This window comes from Sminthopsis crassicaudata, chromosome 4, assembly GCF_048593235.1.
Source record: "Sminthopsis crassicaudata isolate SCR6 chromosome 4, ASM4859323v1, whole genome shotgun sequence".
NCBI lineage: Eukaryota > Metazoa > Chordata > Mammalia > Dasyuromorphia > Dasyuridae > Sminthopsis > Sminthopsis crassicaudata.
This window is the reverse complement of record NC_133620.1, coordinates 107,639,728-107,663,559: the sequence shown is the minus strand read 5'-3', so window position 1 is coordinate 107,663,559 and position 23,832 is coordinate 107,639,728. Positions and strand designations below refer to the sequence as shown.

Genomic DNA, 23,832 nt, shown 5'->3' with positions numbered 1-23,832 from the left:
GCCGTGAGTTAACATGTCAAAGACTGGGAAAATGCTTATACATAGGCTTTATTAAGCTAGAGATAGCTGCTCTCCTCTCTTTACTATAGGAAGGAAACATGCATTTATTAAGTGCCTACTCTGTGCCAGATGCTTTACCATATCTCATTTATTCTTCACAACCACCTTGTATTGTAAGTGTTATTCCCACTTTACAATCAAGGAAACCGAAACAGACAAGTAACTTGACCAGCAACTAAGTAAGTGTCTGAGATTGAAGTTGAACTCAAGTCCTTAGTCCAAGCCCAATGCTCTATTCAGTGTTTCACCTAGTAACTCTCAAGATTTCTAACAGGCTTATAATTAGTCACCATTAGTCATGAGAAAAACAATATGAAAGGAATAAGCTTTGACATTAAAGAAGTTTAAAAGTATCTCTGTTCACAATACTCAAAATTGAATCCATAGAAAACTTAAGGCATTGATAAATAAAAACAATGTAGGTAATGAATGATTTAAGTAAATAGCAAGATATAAGATAAAACCCCACTAATATTTATTTCTGTAGATCAGTGTCAAGAATAAAAGGAAACTGATAATAAAAAGAGACTACTACTCTCTTTAGTAGCAGAATATTTTAACATTAATTTATAAAACATCTGAGATGTATAAATATAAAACTTCAAAATGGTTCTGCCAGAAATGAAGAAAGAAATGAATATATAGACATCTGTGCATATTAAGACAGAACAAATATGTTAAGGCCAGTATTTCACACACTAACTTACTGATTTAATGCTATACATGACATTACATAAAATTATAAGATGATTTCATAAATTTATAAAGTTAAAATTCACTTAAAAATATTATCAAGAACTATGACAAAACAGGAGGAATGGGAAGACTAACATAAAACAACTTTTAAAACTATTTGGTACTGGAAAAAAAAAAGAAAGAAGTAGATTAGTAGACTAGAAAAGAGATCCCTGAAATAGAATCCAGTTAATAAAAAAAAGATTTGTATATTATAAACATTTTCAAAAACATTGATCATTTTTCTGTTGCATCTTACTCTTTGTGATCTCATTTGAAGTTTTCTTGGTAAAGATACTGGAGTAGCTTGTCATTGCTCATTGGACAGAGAGAAACTAAGGCAGAGTGAGTTGAATGGCTTGCCCAGGATCACAGTTAGTGTCTGAGGCTAAATTTGAATTTAGGAAGATGAGTCTTCCTGACTCAAGGCCTGGTACTCTATCTGCTGTTCCTTGCTGCCTTTCTAAAAACTATTAGGGATTGTATATTCAGTTAAAACTCTGAAAACTGTGTAGTCTTTATAGCAGTTAGTGGATTTGGATCCATAACCAGAACCATATTCACAGACTTCAAATTTAAAAAAAAAAAAAAAAAAAAATATATATATATATATATATATATATATATATATAAAACAAGAGTCATCAAAAACTAGCTGGTATTGATTAAAAATTAGAGAAATCAATGGAATAGACTAGACAAGAGAGATTATGAAACCAAAGAATTGAGTAATCCAGTGTTAGATAAAGGGAAAACAAAAATTACGTAGGGAAAAACTCCTTATTTGAAAAAGATTGCTGGAAAAATTAGAAAGCCATCTGGCAGAAATTACACTACCACCCCACAATACATCCTAAATGGATATGTTATTTTAACATTAAAGATTATACTAGAAAAAAATTAAAAACATGTACCTGTCATAACTATAGTTAGAGAGTTGTGTTTTTAGCCAAACAATGAATAGAAGCAATTACAGAAGATAAAATAGATAACTTTGATAACTTAAAACTGAAATGCTGCATAGATATTAGTGTATCTAGCATAAAAAGGGAAGTGGTCAAATGGAGAAAAAAAGTCTTTATCACATCCAAGATATATAAGTGACATGAATACACATGCATATTTGCGTGTATATATGCATGTATACACATACGTGATCAAAAGATATGAATAGTTTTCAAAATAATTGCAAGGTGTTCGTAATCACATGAGAACAATGATCTACATCATTAATAGTAAGAAAAATGCATGTCAAAACACAAGTACTTTACTTGCACTTTTTACTTTTACTTTATATCTTGCCAATTAATAAAGATGACTATTTGGCAACAGTTGGTGAAAAGCACATTAATAGATTTTTATGGAGTTAAGTAGTCCAAATATGTTGGAAAGAAGTTTGGGATTATGTTAATAAAGTGACTAAAATGTCCAAACCCTTTGAGCCAGAGACTCTATTGCTAGGTTTATAATCCAACAAAGTCATCAATAAGAAAAGAGTTCCCATGTACTTACAACAACACTTTTGGTGGCAGTTACTAAAAAAAGTAAATTGCATCAGTTGGGAAAAAGCTAAATAAAAATTGTACATTAATGTGATGGAATATAACTGCTTTAAGAAATAATGTTTGTGATGCAGAGAAGTATGGACAAAATTATATGCACTGATGCCAAGTGAAGTAAACAAAGCCAAGAAAACAGTGTACATAGTTGGCTAAAATAATATATAAATGGAAACTACACTGAAAAAATAAAGTAAATTTTAAAAATTATAAATATCAAATAGGACTCAGAAAAAGAAAAAGGAGAAGATACTCTCAACCTACCCTTTTGGGGAGAAGGGAAGAAATAAGCCAAGTGACACACATTAGACATGTTTTTAAACTTTTTCAATGTATCAGTCCTGACTTTTTTTCTCAAAAAAAGTACTATTTTTCATATGGGATGGTTCTTGGGGAGGAAGAGGGAGAAAGTTACATGAGATACTAAGATTAGATAAGAAATAAAATATTGCACTTTTTTTTTAAAGAGATAAAAAGGAAAAAAAGGTTACATTGGATAGACTTACAAAGGAATGTAGAAGAAAAGCCTTTTCTTTCTTGTTTGTTTTTTTGGTTTGTTTGTACTTAAAGTCTGGGATGAGGGTCTTTTTAACCCCTTATTTCCTTTATTTAACTGTTCAATGATATATGTATGACTTAGGACAGGCAATAATTTTGGTTATCTTTCCTTTTGCATCTAGGTTTAGCCACACCAGTAGACTTGAAACTGAAATTGATCCCCATATTGCAACATATGCATCATGATGCAAGCCTGGCCTCTAGTGCTCGGCAACTCCTACAGCAGCTGGTCACATCCTATCCCTCTACCAAGATGGTCATTGTTACACTGCACACTTTTACCCTGCTTGCTGCTTCATCTTTGGTTGATACTCCGAAGCAGGTAATTTTAATTTCCTTTGTTAAACAAGTCATTTCTTCAAGCCTTTAAAACTATAAATTTGTTAACACCTCAAAAATACAATAAAAATGGGCTTTTCAATTTTGATGACTTTTTTTTAAACTATATTCTCTAGTAGATGGTAGTTAAACAACATATATTTGCTTTTTACTTCACTGTGGTTTCTGTACCAATATTTGTAAATGCTTAGGATGAAACAAGTAGTAGTTTCCCATCTGGTCATTTGAAAGCCATTCATTACCAGTTGAAATATTTTTATTTCTCTAGTAACTATAAGCAAGCCATCTTATAGATCTTTAATCTAGCAGTTTCTTTGTGTCTGTTATGGGAAAGTTAAAAGGTTAGAATAAGATTCTTAATTTTTATTTAGTTAAAACCTATAATTTGGGAGGCTCTACAAATAGAAATATCTAAATTGCAGATATATTACTGTAATGTTCTTTTTGGTTTGGTTTTCATTGGGTCTCTGGAAGCAGCCTTCTTTTCAGTTCAGTAATCACCACAAGTACAGCCGGGTGTTAAAGTCCAAAATTATCTCTTTTAAGGTCTTGTCTCCTTTCCTGGGGCCTGGTTAGCTATCTCTCTCCTTAGTTCTGAGAGCTTGAGCTCCTGCCTCCAGTCCTTTGTCTTCTCTGCTTCTGTCAGCTTCTCAAATGAATTTTGGCTAAGGCTCCTAGCTTATATGCTCTACACTGAGTATAAACCAATCATTATATCACTAGGAAACCATTATTTAAGATTAAATCAATGATAAACTAGATTTAACCATTGTCTCCTCAATTTCACTTAGAACCTTGTAAGCATCCTTTGTTTCAAGTTCAGAGTTCTGGCCCATAACATATTACCTAGGCCTTTAACTGTATGTGGCCAGGTTTTTCATTGTTGTTTTATTTTGTTTTATTTTTAATTTTTTTGTGTATGATGTGCTACCAATCCTACTCTTATAAGATGGTGAATTTAATAAATTTTGTGTATGTTTTGACCACTCTACCAACTGACTGTTCCCTTTTCTCTCTCCCTCTCCTTGGGCCTCCTGATTCCCTGAAACACAACAATATTGAAATTAGGCCACAATGGCTTCTAAGTGTTCAAGCAAAAAGGAAGAGCCAGTTAGTGTGTCAGACTTCTTTGTTGTCTTGTTTGGAGAAATTGCCCCACCTATCCCAGCTTTCAGCAGCTATTAACAATGAGGCAAGATCTTCCACCACAAAAAGATTATGACTTGCTGAAGGCTCAGGTGATGGTTAGCATTTTTTAAGTCAAGTATTTTTTTAATTAAGGTATTTAAATTTTTTCAGACATAAAACTATTGCACACTTAATAGGCTACAATGTAATATAAACATCACTTTTATATGCACTCGGAAGTCAAACAATTCATGTGGGTTTGTTTTATTGTGATAGTTGTTTTATCATGGTGATCTAGAACTAAAACTGCAATATTTCTGAGGTATGCCTGCATTTATAAAATGAATGAAATCTCTTATAGCCCTGAATGTAAAAAAACACAAAATGTTTTATTAAAAGATGTCTTGATAATTTAGAAATTATCCCATCAGTTTACAAATAAAATTTTTAAACCCTATTTTTGTTACATTATTTCCTTTATAGATTCAACTCTTACTACAATACTTGAAGAATGATCCCAGGAAAGCAGTAAAGAGACTTGCTATTCAGGACTTGAAGTTACTTGCAAATAAAACACCACATACATGGAGCAAAGAGAATATTCAGGCATGTAGACTTTTAACCATCTATGTTGGAAGAAATGAGTGATATTTTAAAGGTGATTTAAAATGTGGTTGGGGCCTCAATTTTGTTGTTTTTGTTTCTTTTTCAGCTAATATAATCTCAGTGATCAGTATTTGGGATAAAAATTGATAATATAATAGACCATACTTTTTGTTGTATTAAACTATATGTTGTTAGAGTTCAAGATCTAAAAAAAATACTTGGTTTTATAGCATCAAATCTCTGATACTAACTCCCTCCTCCCAGTCTCCATTCTACTCTTAACCACTTACCCGTGACATAAAAATGTCTATTTTCCTATAACTTCTTGCTGCAGTTTGTCTTTCTTTTTTTCTCTAGTGTTGTGCAGTAGCTATTTTTTTCTTAATCTTTTCCTTCTTAATGAAATTGGGGAAAATATAGTCATTAATATTTTTCCATCCACACCCAAGAGGTATTTATTTCTTTTTCATGAAGAGATGTTCTCGGAATTTTTTATTGCTTTTTAATAATATTATTTACTTGAAAGTTTTCTTTGAAATCTTAATCACATATTCTTTATTTTTCGATTTTCTTATTTTATGAGATTGTAGACCTGTTACTACATTAAAAATTTATTCATCATAAAGAATGCTGAAATTTAATAAACCAAATATAATTATTCGGTTGTTGCTTTCTTCAAATTCAGAGGGAATTGACTTTTATATTTTCATGGTCAAAATTTTCATTCTCATGCCAGTAGTTGTGAGCATTCTCTCCTTATTTTAGACTAATTGTAGAGCAGATTCAAAGTCCTAAAAATGCAATGAGCACACATTAAAGATAAAAACTGATTAAAAATCAGTTACTAAGTCAAAAATTAAAAGAAACAAGTTAAAGAATGAAAACTTACAATCAATATTCAGTTTTTTCTGGAGAATCATCACATATAGGAAAGTATTCCATAGAGGTGAAGCAAGGTTCAAGTTTTGACACGAACTTCTCTTGGGCTGGTCTGTTAATACTTCAAGCAGCAGAGAAACAAAATCAGCTTTTCCTCCTAAGGACCAGTCCCAAGCTGAAAAAAGAAGACTTGCTTTTATAGCAACCCTTAAACTCAGAAGAGCAGAACTTATCATTTAAAAAAAAATTTTTTTTATGAAAAACTTTTGTCTTTATATCACATAAGTTTATTTAAACTATTATTCTCCCTCCCATTCCCTGAGAGCTATGTTTTATAACAGACTTTAAAAAAAAATAAAAAAGGGAAGAGAAAAAATTCATCATACTGAGCAATATATTGAAAAAAAGCTTCTTTTTTCTTTTTATCTAAGTGTCTCCATTTTGCATATGGGAATCCAATGTACCCAATTATTACTTAGGAAGTAGGAGAGTTAGAATAATACTCAACTATTTTTGTTCATTCTTTTAGATTCTTTCAGCCTAATATGACTGAGAGGTCTTTTTAGGGAGATACAGATACTATAGAAAAAAATTATTCAGATTTAAATAGTGCTTGGAGATTGAAAAAGTGTCTTCCTCACATCATCTCTCCTGTTGTGTTGTTAGAAACAGATTATATATCTTACAGTTATTCATAGAAGATGTATTCTTTGCCAAACAAGAAATAGAAGCAATTTTAGAAGATAGATAATTCATATTACATAAAACTGAAAAGATTTTACACACAGTTAAAGAGGAAAATAATCAAATGGCAAGCTATATGCTCCTGTGAGTGTAATGTAGGTAATGTGGGGGATATTGTCCCCGTTGTTAAGAGATGAACACTAAGTTTCTGATGAATTTAAGTGGCTTGCTTATAGTTAAAATAGCTAGTAAATGTCTAAAGCAGAACTGAAACCCCTATCTCTTGACTCTCCTACCATTATAACTACTTACACAGTATAACACTCTCACCATTATATTTAGTACACTGCCTGTCTGTACTTTTGATGATATCAGGCTATTTTAACCCATTTTTTAAGCAGCTCTGAATGATTCCATTCATTCTAACCTCATTGGCTTGAAAGACTGTGTTTCAAAAGAGAATTAGCTTGCTTCTCAGCAAGGTTGATGAGGATCACTGACTTGCTCCTTTCTTTTTTTTTTTTTTCTTAAATACTCTGTAACAATATGCATATAAAAACAAATGTACTAGTTCATTGAAGGCTAAAATTATAATTTTAAATTTAAATGAATAATTTGAAGTGAAATTTATTTGTTCAGTGTTGTTCAGTATGTTGATTTGACATTGTCTTATTGTGACAGGTGTTTACTAGATTAATTCTTGGCCAATCAGCAAGCGTATATTAAGTGCAAACTATTGGCCAGACACTGTACCGAGTTCTGGGCATATAAACAAAGGTAAAAGATAGCTTTTAATCTCAATAAAACTCAGGCTACAAAGGAGACAGTATGCAAGTAACTCTTTACAGTACAAACTACATAGAGAACAAATTGGAAATAATAAATAGAGGGGAGGTACTAGCATTATAAGGGATTAGGATTGACTTCTTATAGAAAGTGGGTTTTTAGCAAGGTTCTTTTTTTTTTTTTTTTTTTTTTTTTTTTTTTTTTTTTTTTTTAATTTTAGGCTGGGGTTAAGTGACTTGCCCAGGGTCACACAGCTAGGAAGTGTTAAGTGTCTGAGGTCAAATTTGAACTCGGGTCCTCCTGAATTCAAAGCTGGTGCTCTATCCACTGCGCCACCTAGCTGCCCCCTTTAGCAAGGTTCTTAAAGAAAGCCAAATCCTGAGATGAACAAGAGAGTGGCATAGGGGAAGAGCCAGTGAAAATGTCCTAGTCAGAAAATGGAGTGTCTTTTGTGAGGAACTGCAGAAAGGCCCATGTTACTGTATCATGGAGCATTTAGGAAGTTGAGGATAGGCAGTAAGAAGAGTGGAAACATAGAAGAAGGGCTATGAATGCCAGAAAGTTTTCTATTTTTGGAGATGATAAGGAACCACTGGAATCTATTGACTTAGGAACAGTGGGAGTATAATCTGGTGAGGTTTGTATGTCAGTAACATCTTTTTGATAGCCTAATAGAAGGTACTCTATAGTAAGAAGAGTCTTCCATCAGGGAGAAGTCACTACTGGGAGCTGGGGAAAGAGGCTGACAAATAACGGGAATGGAGACTTGATGGGATTTAGCAACAGATTGGATATGGAGGGTGAAAGACAGTGACGAGTTCTAGATGACCCCTGAGCTGTGAGCCTAGGTAATTGGGAGTATGGTGATGTCCTCTACAGAAAAGTTAGGAAGATGGAGGACTTGGTGAGGTTTGTGTCTTATTGCCTCTTGAAGAGGATGCTTGTAATGCCTAGTAGGTGTTTAATAAATGCCTACTGAATTGATTGTGATCTGTTGACAAGCAGTATGTTTTGGAATATATCACATTCTGAAAGAAGTACTTCAACCTCAATGAGTAAAAAATGCCTATTAGGTGCAGAATTCTTTGTTGCTAGGAGAGATGAAGGTATTTTAGATATGACACAGAACCTGCTTTCATGGAGTTTATGAAGACATAACACAAAATTACATTAATCTATAAATGTAGGATTTAGGCAATCCTTAACAGGAAGTTGGAAGACTGAGTTAAAATCCAGCCTCAGAATTTAGTTAAATGTGTGAACTTGGGTAAATCACTTAACTTCTCGTTGCCTCAATTTCTTCAACTTAAAATGGAGATAATAATAATACCTAAGTCCCGGGGTTATTGTAAATATCAAATAAGATTATATTTGTAAAATCCTGAACACAGTGAACTGGCAGATGATAGACAACATATAAAGGCTAGCTATAACGATGATAAGTAGGAAAGAAAGTAAAGAGAGGGTAAATATTGCGTTCATTGTGTTATTGTAATTTTTCAAAAAAGTATTTCTTAAAGCTGCCAAGGTGATTCTGATCTTACCTCTTATAAAATAACTGATAATTAGTTTAAAATCTAGAAAAATTAAACTAAATAGACATCAGAATGATACCGAGGAGTGGTTTAACCCTTTTATTTGTGTCAATTTTGAATTTCAGGTACTTTGTGAATGTGCCCTCCTAACTCCTTATGACAGTTTGAAACTAGGAATGCTCTCTGTTCTGTCCACGTTATCAGGGACCATAGCAATCAAGCATTACTTCAGCCTTGCTCCAGGTAAAGAGGATGAGAAGTCTTCTGCAGATTATTACTCAGTTTCATAAAATTAGAATACTGAAAGATCCTAACGTACTTTTCTAGTATTCCAGCTTTCATTATAGTTATCAGATAGCCCATCAATTGCTGATAATTGGCTTTGGATGTGGGGTAGAACAGTGCTTTAATGGTTGCTTAAAATGGTAATGTGGTATTATACTTAACCTGATAACCAATGATTTATTTATTGTATTTATAAAGGCATGTCATAATTAACAAAATTGATTAAATCCCCACAATACAAAGGTACATATTAACTTGTACTCAAAAAGTAATAGTTTACTTACCAATAAATCTCTTATCCTGATTTTTTTTTTTCCAGCAAGATTTGCGGGCTGTTTTGCTCTAGTTTTGTTTTTATGATCAATTAAGTCATTTGATTAAACACCTCTTTTGCAAAAAGCTACAGTAGACAAGATTTTGACTGATAATATAAGACAATTTCCTTTTTAAAAATATTTCAGAGAAAGCAAAACTGGCTGTGTCAAGTGTGAAATAATCAGATATGCTTTTTATTTCCTTGGCTTTTCTTTGCAATTTTTGCTGAGGCAATTGGGGTTGAGTGACTGGCCCAGGTCACACAGCTAGGAAGTGTTTAGTGTCTAAGGTTACATTTGAACTCGGGTGCTCCTGATTTCAGGGTTGATGCTCTATCTACTTTGCCCCCTAGTTGCCCCTAGATATACTTTTTGTAGAGTAATAGGACCTTCGAAGTTATATCAACTGCTGCATTTTACAGATGAAGAAATTGGGTAAAATTACTTTCCTAAAGTCACACAGAGTAAATAGCAGAGTTAGGAGATGACCTTGGGTTCTCTGGCTTCAAAGTTAAAGCTCTTTTTACTATGCCATGCAGTTTAAGTACAATTATCCCTTCCACGTTGTGGGGGTTAGGAGTAGATTTCGCTGAGATCTGAAAAGTCCCCATAAAAATTTTTGGCTTTCCCTTTGTACCAGAGAAAGTCTGAATTTTTTTCTTTTTCTTTTATGGGGTGTTTACAGTACCTTATTATAACATTTGGGTTAAATATTGGGTTCATAGGCTCTCTGTCTGCTGGCTTTTGCTTGTCATTCTCATTTAATTTCTTGTGCTGACCCACAATATATCAAAATCATGACAGGGAAAGTTGCAATGTGGAAGGAATAAATATAGATGACATGATGTATATGTGTATATAAACATACTTTTATTTAGTCATTGTTCTTTATTATCCATACAAAGGGAAAAGGATAATGGTATGGCTAAACACCTAGCATCATTCATATTTGGCTTTATTTTATTTATATTTGAAAATAATATGCCCAGTTTTCCAACTCACTTTTATCAGACAGAGAATGGGGGGTTAAGAGGGCGATTTGACTGTCCACTGAGCTGTAAGTCTCAACAATAATGATTTCTACTATATATCACTTCGCAGCTTACAAATATTTTCCTTCCAGCTACTTTGAAGTGAGGCAGGTAGCTAGATGGCACAGTGAATGGATTTCTGGGCCTGAGTTCAGAAAACACTTCAGCCATTTCCTAGCTATATGACCTTAGGCAAACTACTTAACCTCTGCTTAATAGCACCTCCCTCCCAAGACTGTTATGAGAAGTAGTCCTCAAAAGGATCAAATGAGATAATAATTATAGAGGATTTAATACCGTGCTTGACACTTGGTATGTGCTATATATCTGCTAGGAGCAGGATTACCACAATTTTGAAAATGATAAAAGGGAAATTGTGACTTGTTACTATAAATTCCTGAATGTCAGGGTTAGAACTTAAAACCCAAGTCTTTGGACTCTGTCTAGTTCTCTTTCTGTTGTACCATAGTTCTCTGTAAGTATGCATGGTTGTCTATTTTATTAGAAATTAATATCATTTTGTCAGGATAATTTTATTATGTGAAATGTAATTGTTATTAAATAATATTAAGGCAATATTTATATTTGTGATAGTAAAGTAATATTATTAATAGGCTCTTGATTTAACTAAGGAAGTTATTTCCAAAGAATTTATAATTTGGCAATCTATCAGAAGGGACAAGTTGATCTTCTGCAAGAGAGACCAGGACACACTTTGAAATGTAGTCTAAAAGGAGGAATCATTTTTAAACTTGACTCCATCTCTCCTTTCCTGTCTTCCTTTGGAGTGTTACCCTTGTTAACCTTTGGGTTTAAAATCTAGACCTGTAAAGTCTGGGCTAGCTCCCTAGAGATCTCAGATCAGCCAGAGTCAGGATAAGCATAAGTCCTTGGTCTTTAGGGAGAGAAATAAAGGAGATGGACAAAACTTCCACAAGCTTTCCACCAACCTCCCTTTTCCTGGTCCTTCTGCAAAGTGAGTCTGGCTTGCCTCACTCTACTCTCTAATCCCTTCTATGATTATCTATACACCAAAAGATCAAATAGTGAAAAGAGCCATTTTTCCAAACATGCTAATAGAGTTATTGTCCAATAGGTAATTAGCCTTAAGTGCTTGGCTGTCTGATTCCAGTGCTCATATTCAGAGTTTCAGCCCTTTTCATAGACCCAAAACTAAATCTACACAATACACATATTCCATCAACATTCATGTGTCAAAAAAAAATATATAATAATAATTCTGCAGCTTATGGCCCAGACACCAAAGGACCAGAAAGGGTAAAGAAGTTTCATACCTAAGGAGTACAGTCTGGAGTTGGAATTTTAATCTATTTTTTTCTAATTCTGAATCTACTGCTGTTACTACTATACTGGGAATGGTACTGAGTGTCCATAAGCAATAAATGTCTATCAGAATATCCAGTTATATTGGTTTCTTGCTTTGGTCTTTTGTTAAGAAATTATAAATACATATCCCTCTTACTCTTTATAAGTCTACTTGGAGCACATCTGCTTAGAAGCATTTGCTCCTTTGGTTCTGCATGAAGAGAACAGTGTTCTGGAGTCCTACTTCTGACTCCAATGCTCACCAGGTGGTCTTAGGCAAATTATTCGAAGTCACTGCACCTAAATTTCCACATCTAGAAACTGAAGTTCCTTCCAGTTTATAGAGTATATGATTTTCTAAATTTCTACATGAATCACAAATGCAAATAGTTTGAAAATAAAACTAGTCAGGAGACTAGGCTTGTATGCATCATCTATTTCAATGTAATCCATTTTAAAAGTGTGAAATCTTGAGTCCTACAATATACCTCTATTATTTGTTTTTACATTAATTCTTGTTAGGCTTGTTTTTGAAGGCAAGATCAGGGTAAGTTTAGGAGATGAAATCATTTTAAAATTATTTTTACCTATTGTCTTTTTCTTCTTGATAAAGGGAGAAGAAATGTTATAATATTGGTAGGAATGGAAAAAATGAGATGAAAGTAAGGGAAGAGGTTTTAACTTAAAAAATTTTTAAGGGTACAATCCACATCAGGGAGTTCTAAAGAATTACATGTACCGTTTGTTTTTGTTTTTGTTTTTTTTTCTTCTGTTCATTTAGGAAATACAGTTACTTCACCAAGATCTTCTGATTTAGTCAGATTGGCACAAGAATGCTGTTACCATAATAACCGAGGTATTGCTGTTCATGGAGTGAGGGTCCTAACTAATATAACTGCTTCTTGTCAAGAAAAAGGTAAATTTAAGCAATTTTTTGGGTTGAGGACTTACATATTCATCTCAGTTTGGTTTTGTGTTTTTTGTTTGTGTTTTTGTTTGTTTTCTAATCTCTAAGTAGTTTTTTCTGTCATAGGATTTGGTAAATTGTGACTTATCAGCAAAGGGATCACAAAGCTAGTATCACAGGTGGGATTTAAACCCAGGCCTTCCTGACTTCAAGTGCTAAGTCCAGTATTCCTTACTTGACACCATAACATCTCTTTTGCTTTTCACTTTACCAGAGGCTTATATAAAGAGTTCTCAAAGCTTATTGAGCAAAATAAGAATGATGCAGATTCTTAAAACTATATAGGTAGTGAGCTTAGAATGTCAAATGCATTGTATTTACATTTCCTCCAGCTTTTCTTCTAATAGCTGTATTTTTTTTTAAGTTTTTTATTTTCAAAACATACACATGGATAATTTTTTAACATTGCATACATAGCCTTGTATTTCAGATTTTCCCTTCCTTCTTCTCAACCCTCCCCTATATAGCAAGCAAGCCAATATGTGTTATACGTCTTAAAAATATGTTAAATTCAATATGTGTAAACATTTATATAATTCTCTTGTTGCACAAGAAAAATCAGATCAAAAAGTAAAGAAAATGAATAAGAATAATATCTGTATTCTTGCAGGTAGGGAAACTATTGACTTTTCCTGATAAGTATCTTTTCTGAAGTTAACCACCATGTCCTAAATTCTTTTTATTAATATATAGCCATGAGAAACTGGGGGAAATATGTGTGATCATTTCAAGGTCCCCATTAAACATACTCAAGGGCTGAAACAATAAAAGGTGATTCAACCTAACACACTTGTTTTATCTAAAGCTTTCAGAAACTTTGAATTTATTTTAGCTAGGAGAAAGCGTTTTGTGATATATTACGGAGTTTTTTTCACCTATTGACTATAAGGTTTTTAAAACACATGTATATGCATTTGATGATCATAAAGTAATCTTAAGCGTTCATGTGTAAGGTACCCCCTGGATCTTTAAAACAGATCTTGGAAACCATCTAGTCCAACTTCTGTTTGGAAACCAGAAAGCTAAGGAAGTTTCACACCCAGGGGGTAGGGACTGGAACTGGAACTTTAATCTTATTTTTTCTAGCTCTAAATCTACTGGTTATTTTACTACTGCACTGTCCATGGCACTGAGTTGTCAATTAATAGTATCTATCAGGAGTTTGCCGGTTATATTGGTTGCTTACTTTAGTCTTCTATAAAGGAATTATAAATACATAATTCATTTTAGTCTTTACTAAGTCTATCTGGAGCACATTTCCTTAGAAGCACTTCTTGCCCTCCAATCTTTATAAATTTGTATGTTGCTCTGATTTAAATAATCAAACCTATTTACTGGTTGGTTTAATTCTTCTTTTTAAATAAGCATTATTTGTACTATTGCATAGGCATAAATGCTTTAATCGTTCATTTACTCTACTACATGCAAAGCATTTTTTAAGTGCTAGGGATACGAATAGAAAAGTACCTGCTCTGAAGAAGCTCATATTCTAAACGGCGAGATTGACATATGGAAAGTTTCAAATGCAAGTCAAACAAAAAAGTTCTATGGTTCTTAGGATACTGTAGCAAAGCAAACAGTAATGCTTTTTTTTTTTTTTTTTTTTTAAGTGAAAAACTGCAATGAGCAAAAATCTACTTTCCCTCCCACCATCGTTTTCTGATTGAGAATCAAAGAGAAACAAAACTTTTATTACAGACATGTATAGGCAAGCTCATCACATTTCTATATTGGAAATATCCAAAGATAATATGCCTCAATCTGCACTCTTAAGTCTTTATGAGATAGGTAATATGTTTCATCATTAAGCCTCTAGAATTGTTATTATTCACTATGCTGATTATAGTTATTATTATTAAGATTTTCAAAATTGTTTTTACTATATTATCATTTTGTAAATTGTTCTCCTGGTTCTGTTCATTTTGTTCTTCATCATTTCATACAAGTCTTTCTAAATTTCTCTGAAACCATCTTCATTTCTAACAGTGCAGTAGTATTCCATTATATGCACCATAACTTATTTAGCCATTCCCTAATTTATGAGTACCCACTTAGATTCTTTGTTAAATCCAAAAAGAAGTTTAAATATTTTCATACATCCTTAGACTGTTTTGCTTATTGCTGCTTCTTCAATGTCATTTTGATTGATAAAAATCATATCAATTTTTGATGGTGAAACATTTGACAATACTAAGGTCATTGGGAGGAGGACTTTTCTTTTCTGGATATTAAATGGCTATGGCTGTACCTCCTTCAGGAGAAGCTGCCAGACTACATCTTAACAGGGATTGTTTCATAGGATAATGGTCAAGGACATTGGGATGGAAGCTTTGCTGTACTCAAGATTCTTGGGTTCTGAATCCTGGGATGTCTTTGTCAGGGTTTGTGGGGAAATGGTGATCAGAGCGGTGGTGGTGGTGGTGGTGGTGGTGGTGGTAGTTTGACTTGCCTGGTACTTGCTGTCTCCTGTCTCTCCCTTCTATTGAAAGAAAAAAGATAGAAGGACAGATGGGTAAAGCCAGATTTGAATTCAGGTGGTCTTTGACCTAGTGATCCATCCACTCAACTGCCTAGCTGATTTATGTTGAGATATCTATATCTATGAATATATAGAGTGTTACAAAAAAGTCTCAGTACAGTTTAAAGCTTTAATAGCTTAACACTCCATTAAAACTTTTGGAATGTTACATAGAATCGCTGTGCCCAGAGCAGGTATTTATAGTCTATAATGTAGATATCATCCTAACAATTTCCATAGTTATAAAAAAATAAACATTTTTAAAAACATACTTTGTGCTACATACTATACTAACCACTTGGGATGCAAATATGAAAGACAGACCCTGCCTTTAAATCTACTGGGGAACACAGCAGTCAAAAGGAAATTGAAAAGTGGAAGGTTACAAATATGGAAGGTAGATGGGGAAAGGAGTTACCAGCTATAGAGTCATGTTGTTCTGTGGAGTGCAAACCAAGTAGAGCTTCTGATAAAGTGGAGAACTCCCTAGAAATTCTAGTTCATATCCCAGGTTCCTGTAAAAAAAATCTTTGGGAGAAATTTAGTGCCTCACTCTCCAGATTTCCAATCAGAGAAAAGAAACCACCAAGGGAATTGATGGAAGATGTTGAGTATCTGAAACTGAATTATAGTCAGCATGATGAAGAAATTTCAGGTTTTTAACTTAGAGTTCTCAAATAACTACAGAAGAATGATTGCTTTTAAGTTGTGAAAAGGTATTAAGATAGCATTTTTTAAATAATAGCATTTTATTTTCAAAATACATGCAAAGATAGTTTTCAACATTCACAAAACTTTGTGTTAAAAATTTTTATCCCTCCCTTTCCCTCACCCCCTCCCCTAGATAGCAGGTAATCTAATATAGGTTAAATATGTGCAATTTTTGTAAACATGTTTCCACACTTATGATACATGAGAAAAATCAGATCAAAAAGAAAGAAAAATTAAAGAAAACCACAAGCAAGCGAACAACAATTTAAAAAAAAAAAAAAAGTGAAAATACTATATTGTTATCCACATTCAATTCCCATAGTCCTCTTTCTGGATGCAGATGGTTCTCCTCATCACAAGTCTATTGAACTTGACCTAAATCACCACAGCTGATCATCACATGTACTATGTACAATGTTCTCTTAGTTCTGCTTGCTTCACTCAGCATCACTGCAGTTTCTGAAATCAGCCTGCTCATAGTTTCTTTATACCATAATTTATTCAGCCATTCCTCAACTAATGGGTACCCATTCAGTTTCTAGTTCCTTGCTGCTACAAAGATAAAATTGCATTTTTAATACAAAGGATTTTACAAGCTTAATTGCAAGAGTTCTGTTTTGGTTTGTATTTACAACTTATAAGTATAATTCAGCTTTCTAAACTATAAGTCTTTGTTTTCCTGAATAATATTTCCATAGAAATTCCAGTATTCTGCACACAATGTATCTTTTTTTTCCCCTGAGGCAATTGAGGTTAAGTGACTTGCCCATGATCACAGAGCCTAGGAAGTATTAAGTGTCTGAGGTCACATTTGAACTCAGGTCCTACTGACTTCAAAGCTGCTGCTCTATCCACTGCACCATTAGCTGCCTTTATGTATCTCTTAAAGGGCAATTTTAGTCATTTATATCTTAAACATGCTATCTATAAAAGAAGACTTAGCATGCTTTATGCTGTTTGTTATAGTATTCCCCACCCAAAAACTTTTTTTTATATTGACTTCTGATTTTAATAAGTGTAAGGTTTTTTTAAAAAAATATTTTTCATTAAAGTAATGAAGGAGTTAATAAAGCATAAATATTTTAATTTCAGAAGAAATAGTACATTTTTTTTTCCTCTATGAAACTGTTTTTGTTTAATTACAATTTTTGTAATAGCCTTATAAATTTTGGGGATTTCTGTTTCTCAGGCTGTTTGTTCTCAGTGTAATTATCTTTTATTTTTAATATTTTATCACACCAGAATGTGTAATTTATTTCTCTAGAACTTTTGGCTTTGGAACAGGATGCAGTCTTTGGCCTTGAGTCTCTCCTAGTGCTTTGTAGTCAAGATGATAGTCCAGGTGCTCAAGCAACTTTAAAGGTAAAACAATTACATGCTTAGCATACTTGTTTATATTATATAAACAAAAGGCTTTATTTTAATTTTTACTTAAAAATTATCTTTTAATTTAAAATATCACCCAAAAATGGACAAAATAAAATTTTAAACCACTGAGAAGGATAAGCATATGTTTACATAAAATAATCTTGAAAACTGTATAAAGTAGATGAAATTGACAGTCTCCTCTAATTTGGAATTTATAGTCTAAAACATACAATATTGATGATAAAACTATTTATTTTACCTAAAGCTGATGGAATGCTATAATGACATGAATATTAATATTTGTTATATATGAAGTTTCATGGTTCGGGGTTTTGATGCTATCTTACTTATAACCAGTTAGAAAACACTTCTTTGAGACCTTAACTGGCAAAATGGCAAATCAGTTTTTCTGCAATCTTCAACAATTCAAAAAACCTTAGAACAAGGTAATTATGCACAAAAAAATAGAGTACCTACAGCTGAATCCACATGATAAGAAGAAATAGTTTCTAAGATTTATTTTAAGTCTCATACTTCAAACTTTAAAGGACATAATTCTTAAAATTCACTATTTCAACAAAAACTAATTTGAAATTAGCCAGGAGGGAAATATTTAAATATGAAGAAAGGCCAATTTGAGTAACCCAGATTACCCGACAGTGACAAGAAATCAGAGAAATGGTGTATGGTTTTTAAACATAAAAGATATCAATGGAAGGAATAGTATATATGTGACATCCTGAACATTTTTATCTAAAGCAGCACTGATTTAAAAAAAAAAAAGACCTTTCCAAATTTAATAGAAGAAACCCAAGAAAGGTAAATAAATACAATTATAAGAAAAAAAACTAAGTCAGTCAATTCTTAACATATATAAACTATCATTTAAAAAATAATTTGAATTAAGGAATAGAAGAAAGAACAAAGAAGCTAGCAAATAAGAAGAGAAAGAGGAAGAAAATTGTAAATGCTTTCTATATAATTTCCAACAATTCCATGCAACTGAATTAGTATCTTTTTTGGGAAGTAATAATACACCAAAAAATTGTATGAATGGTGAGGGAATGGTTATGCAACAGAAGTAAACTAATAATATACACCCACCCAAGTCCCCATGTGCATAGTGAAGAGATAACCTTTAGTATAGTTAACAAGAGGTGGGGCTGTGGAAACATGACATAAAATCAAAGTAAGGCAAGGCCTGGAATAGAAGAGTGAAAAGGAAATTTCACCGTAATGGTGGGAAATTAAAGAAATGGCACTAAAGAATGGTCCCCACAGGAGAGGGAGTATATGTTTTTAGTACCTTTTAGTATGTTTCACCTGATGGGAATTTGGACATTAGAAGACCATCTTCTCTGAGAAAAGGATTTACAAGCATACATATGATCTTGCCCCAATAGAGTAGATACAGATTACCCAAGAGTAGTCATATTCAGAGATATAAGGAGAAATTAAGAACTAGAGATAGGATAGCCTTCACTTAGGAGTGAAGAACCAGCATAGTAGGAGAGCACATGATAAAGGAAACTCATGTCTTAGACATAGTGACTCCTATGACATATCACTACTATTAATATCCAGCATTGCTTTCTTCAGCATTTATTCCCAAGATTGGAAAACTTAGTTGAAGTGATGAATATGAAGGACTAGTTGGCAGGCCATAAACAAGGCATTTAACCCTCCTTGTACCTTAATTTACTCATCTATTGTATGAGAGTTATTGGAATAATTGCTGAGGGTCTCCTTAGATTATGTAGTTTCATATCTCTTAAAAGAATCATTGAAATAATTTTATCCTTCCTTTTCATTTTGTAATTGTGAAAATAGGAGTCAATTCTTATCCTAAGATTCAGGTCATATTATCCCAGGTTAGTGGCCCCCTCCAATTTTAAAATTATTTGTTTCTAGAAGATCAAGATTTACTCAAGAGCTAATAACCTTTTAGAATGTAATGGCACTTCGAGGAAAAGCGAGGAACCTTTTCTTATTCTGTCAAGGGCAAGAAGAGTTTCTAAGATAATACACATGGGATTTATTCCATGAAGTTTAATATAGATGACCACTGAGGTTCTGTCCCACACTTGAATTTCTCTGATTCTGTAAATCAAGATCCAGAGATAATGACACTTAGATTTGGACATGAAATACTTTCTTAATTTTCCAGGAGATCCTTAGACCTTGTTCCAAGCCAAAAAGGCAATGGCTTTACTTTTATTATTTAGTTTTAAGCATGATGAAGTTGGTAAAACTTATTATAGGATTGTATTGATTCAATACATCAAGTATTTCTAAAAGAAAATGATATTTCTCTTCAAGAAGTTAGCCTACCATGTTGTTAAGAAACAGTGCACATAATTCTTTTGCAATAAGGATTAATTTGAATTTAGGCACATGAGAATTGACTAAACTTTTTTTTTTTTTTTTTTTTAATATATATGCAGATTGCTTTGACTTGTATGGTGAAGTTGGCCAAGTGCCGTCCTCATCTTAGCCAGTCAGTAGTTGAGTCTTTGCTGACTCAGTTGCACAGTGCTCAGGATGCATCCAGGATTCTCATGTGTCACTGCCTAGCTTCCATTGCCATGCAGCTGCCTGTATTGGGTGATGGGATGCTTGGAGACTTAATGGAACTCTACAAAGTGATTGGACGTTCTGCTACAGATAAACAACAGGAACTTTTGGTAGGAAACCACTTCTTTGGAATGCATTGTTGATGAATAGACCTTGGCCCAGCTGCATCTGTTTTGAAAACTTTTATACCACTATAATACTTAAGTGAAGCTTACAATTAATATTAATTAAGCTTATTTTACAGTTACTGTAGTCAGTTAACATTTGTCTTATGCCTATTTTAGTATCTGATAAGTGCTGAAGAGATGGTCCAAAGGATCACTGTATTATTACAATTGTAAGACATGTTGGATGTAGAGTCATAGGTGTGACACGATTCACATCTTTCCTGTATGTCTTTGGGCAAGCCCCTTCACCTGTTTTCACTACCTGTCATGCTTCTGTTTCCTTATATGCAGAATAAAAGGATTGGACTCAGTGACCTTAAAAACCCCTTCCAACTCTAAATCTTTGTTCCTAATTTTTTTTGAACCTTAACACTAACCCTTTGAAGTAAATACTTTATAGTACTTGACCTAATATTAAAACAGTTGGGGTATTGAATTTAGGTGTTAAGAGTCACGAAATTAAATATGTGAAAATACAACATTAATGAGAAAACTATACAGAAAAAATTGACTTTAAAATTGGAATAAGAACCATAATGTTTGACTAATTTTGAACAGTGAACATTATTTGAGTTAGGTTATCATTCATGATCTGCAAAGTTCTTTTTAACTTTGGATACACCAAGCTACTTCTTAAACTACTTTTTTTTCCTAAGAACCTTCAGGAGAATGGAAGAGAATAAACCTTCTACATACTAGACATTATACTAAGTGCTTTACAAATATTTTATTTGACTCTCATAACAATCCTGTACTATCTTTGTCCCTGTTTTATGGGATAGTTCTTCAATAAAATGCTCTTACTAATATCTTAACTAAATTCCAAGTGTCAAAAAAATGATTTTTTTCTATATGTGAAACAAATTATGAATTAAATGCTTCTTATTTAAAAACAATGGGAGCCATAGGAGATGGAGTATCCTGTGTCAGGAACAGAAAAAAACTTTTTTTGTTTGGATTGTAGAGTACAGGAGGGGAAATAATGTCCATGAAGCTGTACTACAGCTACTGTAATCTAGATTGGGTGAGAAATTTTGAGGCTGAATCTTAAAGGAGAAGTGAATGTGGTATTAGTCAAAACAGTCTGTTGCCAAAAATAGGGAGGGAATTAGGAAGATTTCTAACTCCCTAAGGTCATAGAGTCAAAAGGTGTGGAGAAGAAGGGCACAGGCTGGTGTCCTGATTGTTACCAATCGGTATACTTTAACTTGATAATAACCATGTTGAGCCACATAAAATTAGTTATTTTCCTCCCTTTTCCTCTACTTTCTCTTCCCCTCGCTCTTAGATTTTAAATCTACCGAGTTGGATTTGAATTCCTGCTCTCCTGCTTACTTTTCTGTGTGACTTGGAACAAGAAGTTTAATTTTTCCTAGCCTGTTACTTATTTGTAAAATGAGGAAGGTGGACTGTCAGCCCCTCCAAACTCTACTTGAGAACTGCTTGCAAATAGAGCAGGGATTGTTCATTTAATATATTTATACCCAGTTGCTAGCACAGTGCTTGACACACAGTAAGGACTTAAATACATATTAATTAATTGAATACTTGAAAAATGCTGGCAGAAACAACTGACTTGGAGGAAATTCACATATGACCCAAAAAAGTATTCTATATTTCATCCATTAGAGGGCACTGCATGTTGGCACTTTATTGTGTTAGGGCTTTTCTAGTAACAAATTTTGGTAGTAAAGCATATACCAGTTAAGCCCGTGTATGAATTTGCAGTTATTCTGAAATAACCAACTAAGCTCATTTCTAATTGAAATGATGTTTTCATCTTGAAGACAGCTTATGTTCCTTAAAATTTTGGGAGCTTGTTTTTATTTGGTCTAATCTAAATAAGCCATATACTGGATTTGACTACTAGTATAATTTTTAAAATCTTTCAAATTATAGGCTATCAATAGGAGGTATTTTTAGTTTTTTTGTTTAAGTATTTTAGATTTGTTTTTTAGCCTTTATGATGCTCAAGAAAATGATTTATGTTTCAGTACAAGAGATTATATCACTTTAGGGGAGTATTATTTCATAATACTTTAAATTAAATTAAATACTTTATAACTTTGCTATAATATGGAAAATTAATTAACTTTTTTCTTTTTTTTTTTTTTTTTTTTTTGACATTAGGTTTCTTTGGCTACTGTGATTTTTGTAGCCAGTCAGAAAGCATTATCTGCTGAAGTTAAAACCGTTATTAAACAGCAACTTGAGAATGTGTCTAATGGTTGGACAGTTTACCGTATTGCCAGACAGGCATCTAGAATGGTAAGTACCAACTTTTCAAATGATTTGTGTTGAGAGATAACATAAAACCACCCTTAGAATGAGGAATTACCAACCATACTTGGTGCTTAGGACAAAAATATGAATTCCAAGGTTTGGGTTAAGAGTTTGGATGATGTGTAGGGAAAGGAATTCTACTTGATAAAGTTTTTTCTTAATAAAATGTATATAATATTAACCATACCACAAGCTTCTGCAGGAGTCCTAAAGATTTGAGTGGGGAGTTTACTACATCTTATTAACATAATCTCATTAGCACATCATCACTACCTACTTTCCTTATACTCTACTTCTTCCTTTTCCTGTACTCAGAAGAATCATGACTCTGCTCATAAGAAATAAGTGTCTCTGTATCTACCTATTACTATTCATCAGCAGAATCATCACCTATCTTTTTTAAATTGGAAAAAGCATAGGAAAGAATATTTTGTTTTAAGAGAATATAGGACATCAACATTTAGGAATTTTTCTGATAAAGATCATGAAATAATAAAATTTGAGAAACACTAAAAGTAATGGAGATATTCAGAATATAAATTATTCATCTGTTTAGTTTTTCATAATAGATTCCAAAGTTTTTAGACAGCTATTTTCCAGACTAATAAATAGATCAAAAAAGGTGTATACTTATAGAGAAGTATAATGGTAAAGTGGGTAGATGATTGACTTTGGAATGAGGAAAACCTGGATTCAAGTTTTACCTCTGAAACATACCAGTTGTGAGAGAGTAGGTAAAGGGAGTTTTTACCTAGGGACTTTCTTACACAAATAAAATCATAGTTACAATTCCTCTCCATCTCATCCATTTACCCCAGAAAAAATACTCTTTCCCAGATTGGTAAGCAAAAGCCACTGTTGACTTTCATAGTCAAGTCCAAACAACTTAGGTCTTAAATAACTAAATAGCTAGCCTTCAATTTATTTTTTCAAACAAATTTTTCTTAATATATTTTGTTTTTATATCATCAATATTTCTCTTGGTATGCTCCTCTTCTCTCCTCCCAGAAAGCCATCCTATATGTCAAATTATATTTTTTAAGGGAAAAAAAAAGAGGAGTATATTAAAAGTCTTAAATTATGTAAAATATTCCATACTTGGGAACTTGTCACATCTGCAAAGTAGTTGGATTGAGCTATCTTCTCATGATTCTTCTTTGGAGCTAGCTTTATCTTTTATAATTTTGTATTCATTTTGGGGGGGGGGGTGATTGTTCTTTCCATTTGATAATTTGTTATAGTCATTGTTTATCTTGGTTTTTTGCTCTGCTTACTTTATTCTCTATCAGTTCATATATAATGTTCCATGCTTCTTTATATTCATCCTAAAGCACAGTAATATTCTATTCCATTCATCTGCTGCATTTTATTTAGTTATTTCCCAGGATAGATAATTTTAGTGGTAGCAAAAAGTACTAC

The 23,832-nt window shown here is 32.9% G+C and overlaps 1 protein-coding gene across 1 annotated transcript in view; it reads left to right on the top strand.

Annotated features, from left to right (window-relative positions):
* Nucleotides 1–23,832, top strand: part of INTS7 (integrator complex subunit 7) — a 65,234-nt gene that overhangs the window by 15,322 nt on the left and 26,080 nt on the right. Inside the window, exons 6-12 of the mRNA XM_074309100.1 lie at nt 3,035–3,234; nt 4,863–4,985; nt 8,995–9,112; nt 12,607–12,741; nt 17,286–17,383; nt 19,834–20,073; nt 22,261–22,398. Coding sequence (XP_074165201.1) covers nt 3,035–3,234; nt 4,863–4,985; nt 8,995–9,112; nt 12,607–12,741; nt 17,286–17,383; nt 19,834–20,073; nt 22,261–22,398 — 1,052 coding nt within the window. The remainder of the gene's footprint in view (nt 1–3,034; nt 3,235–4,862; nt 4,986–8,994; nt 9,113–12,606; nt 12,742–17,285; nt 17,384–19,833; nt 20,074–22,260; nt 22,399–23,832) is intronic.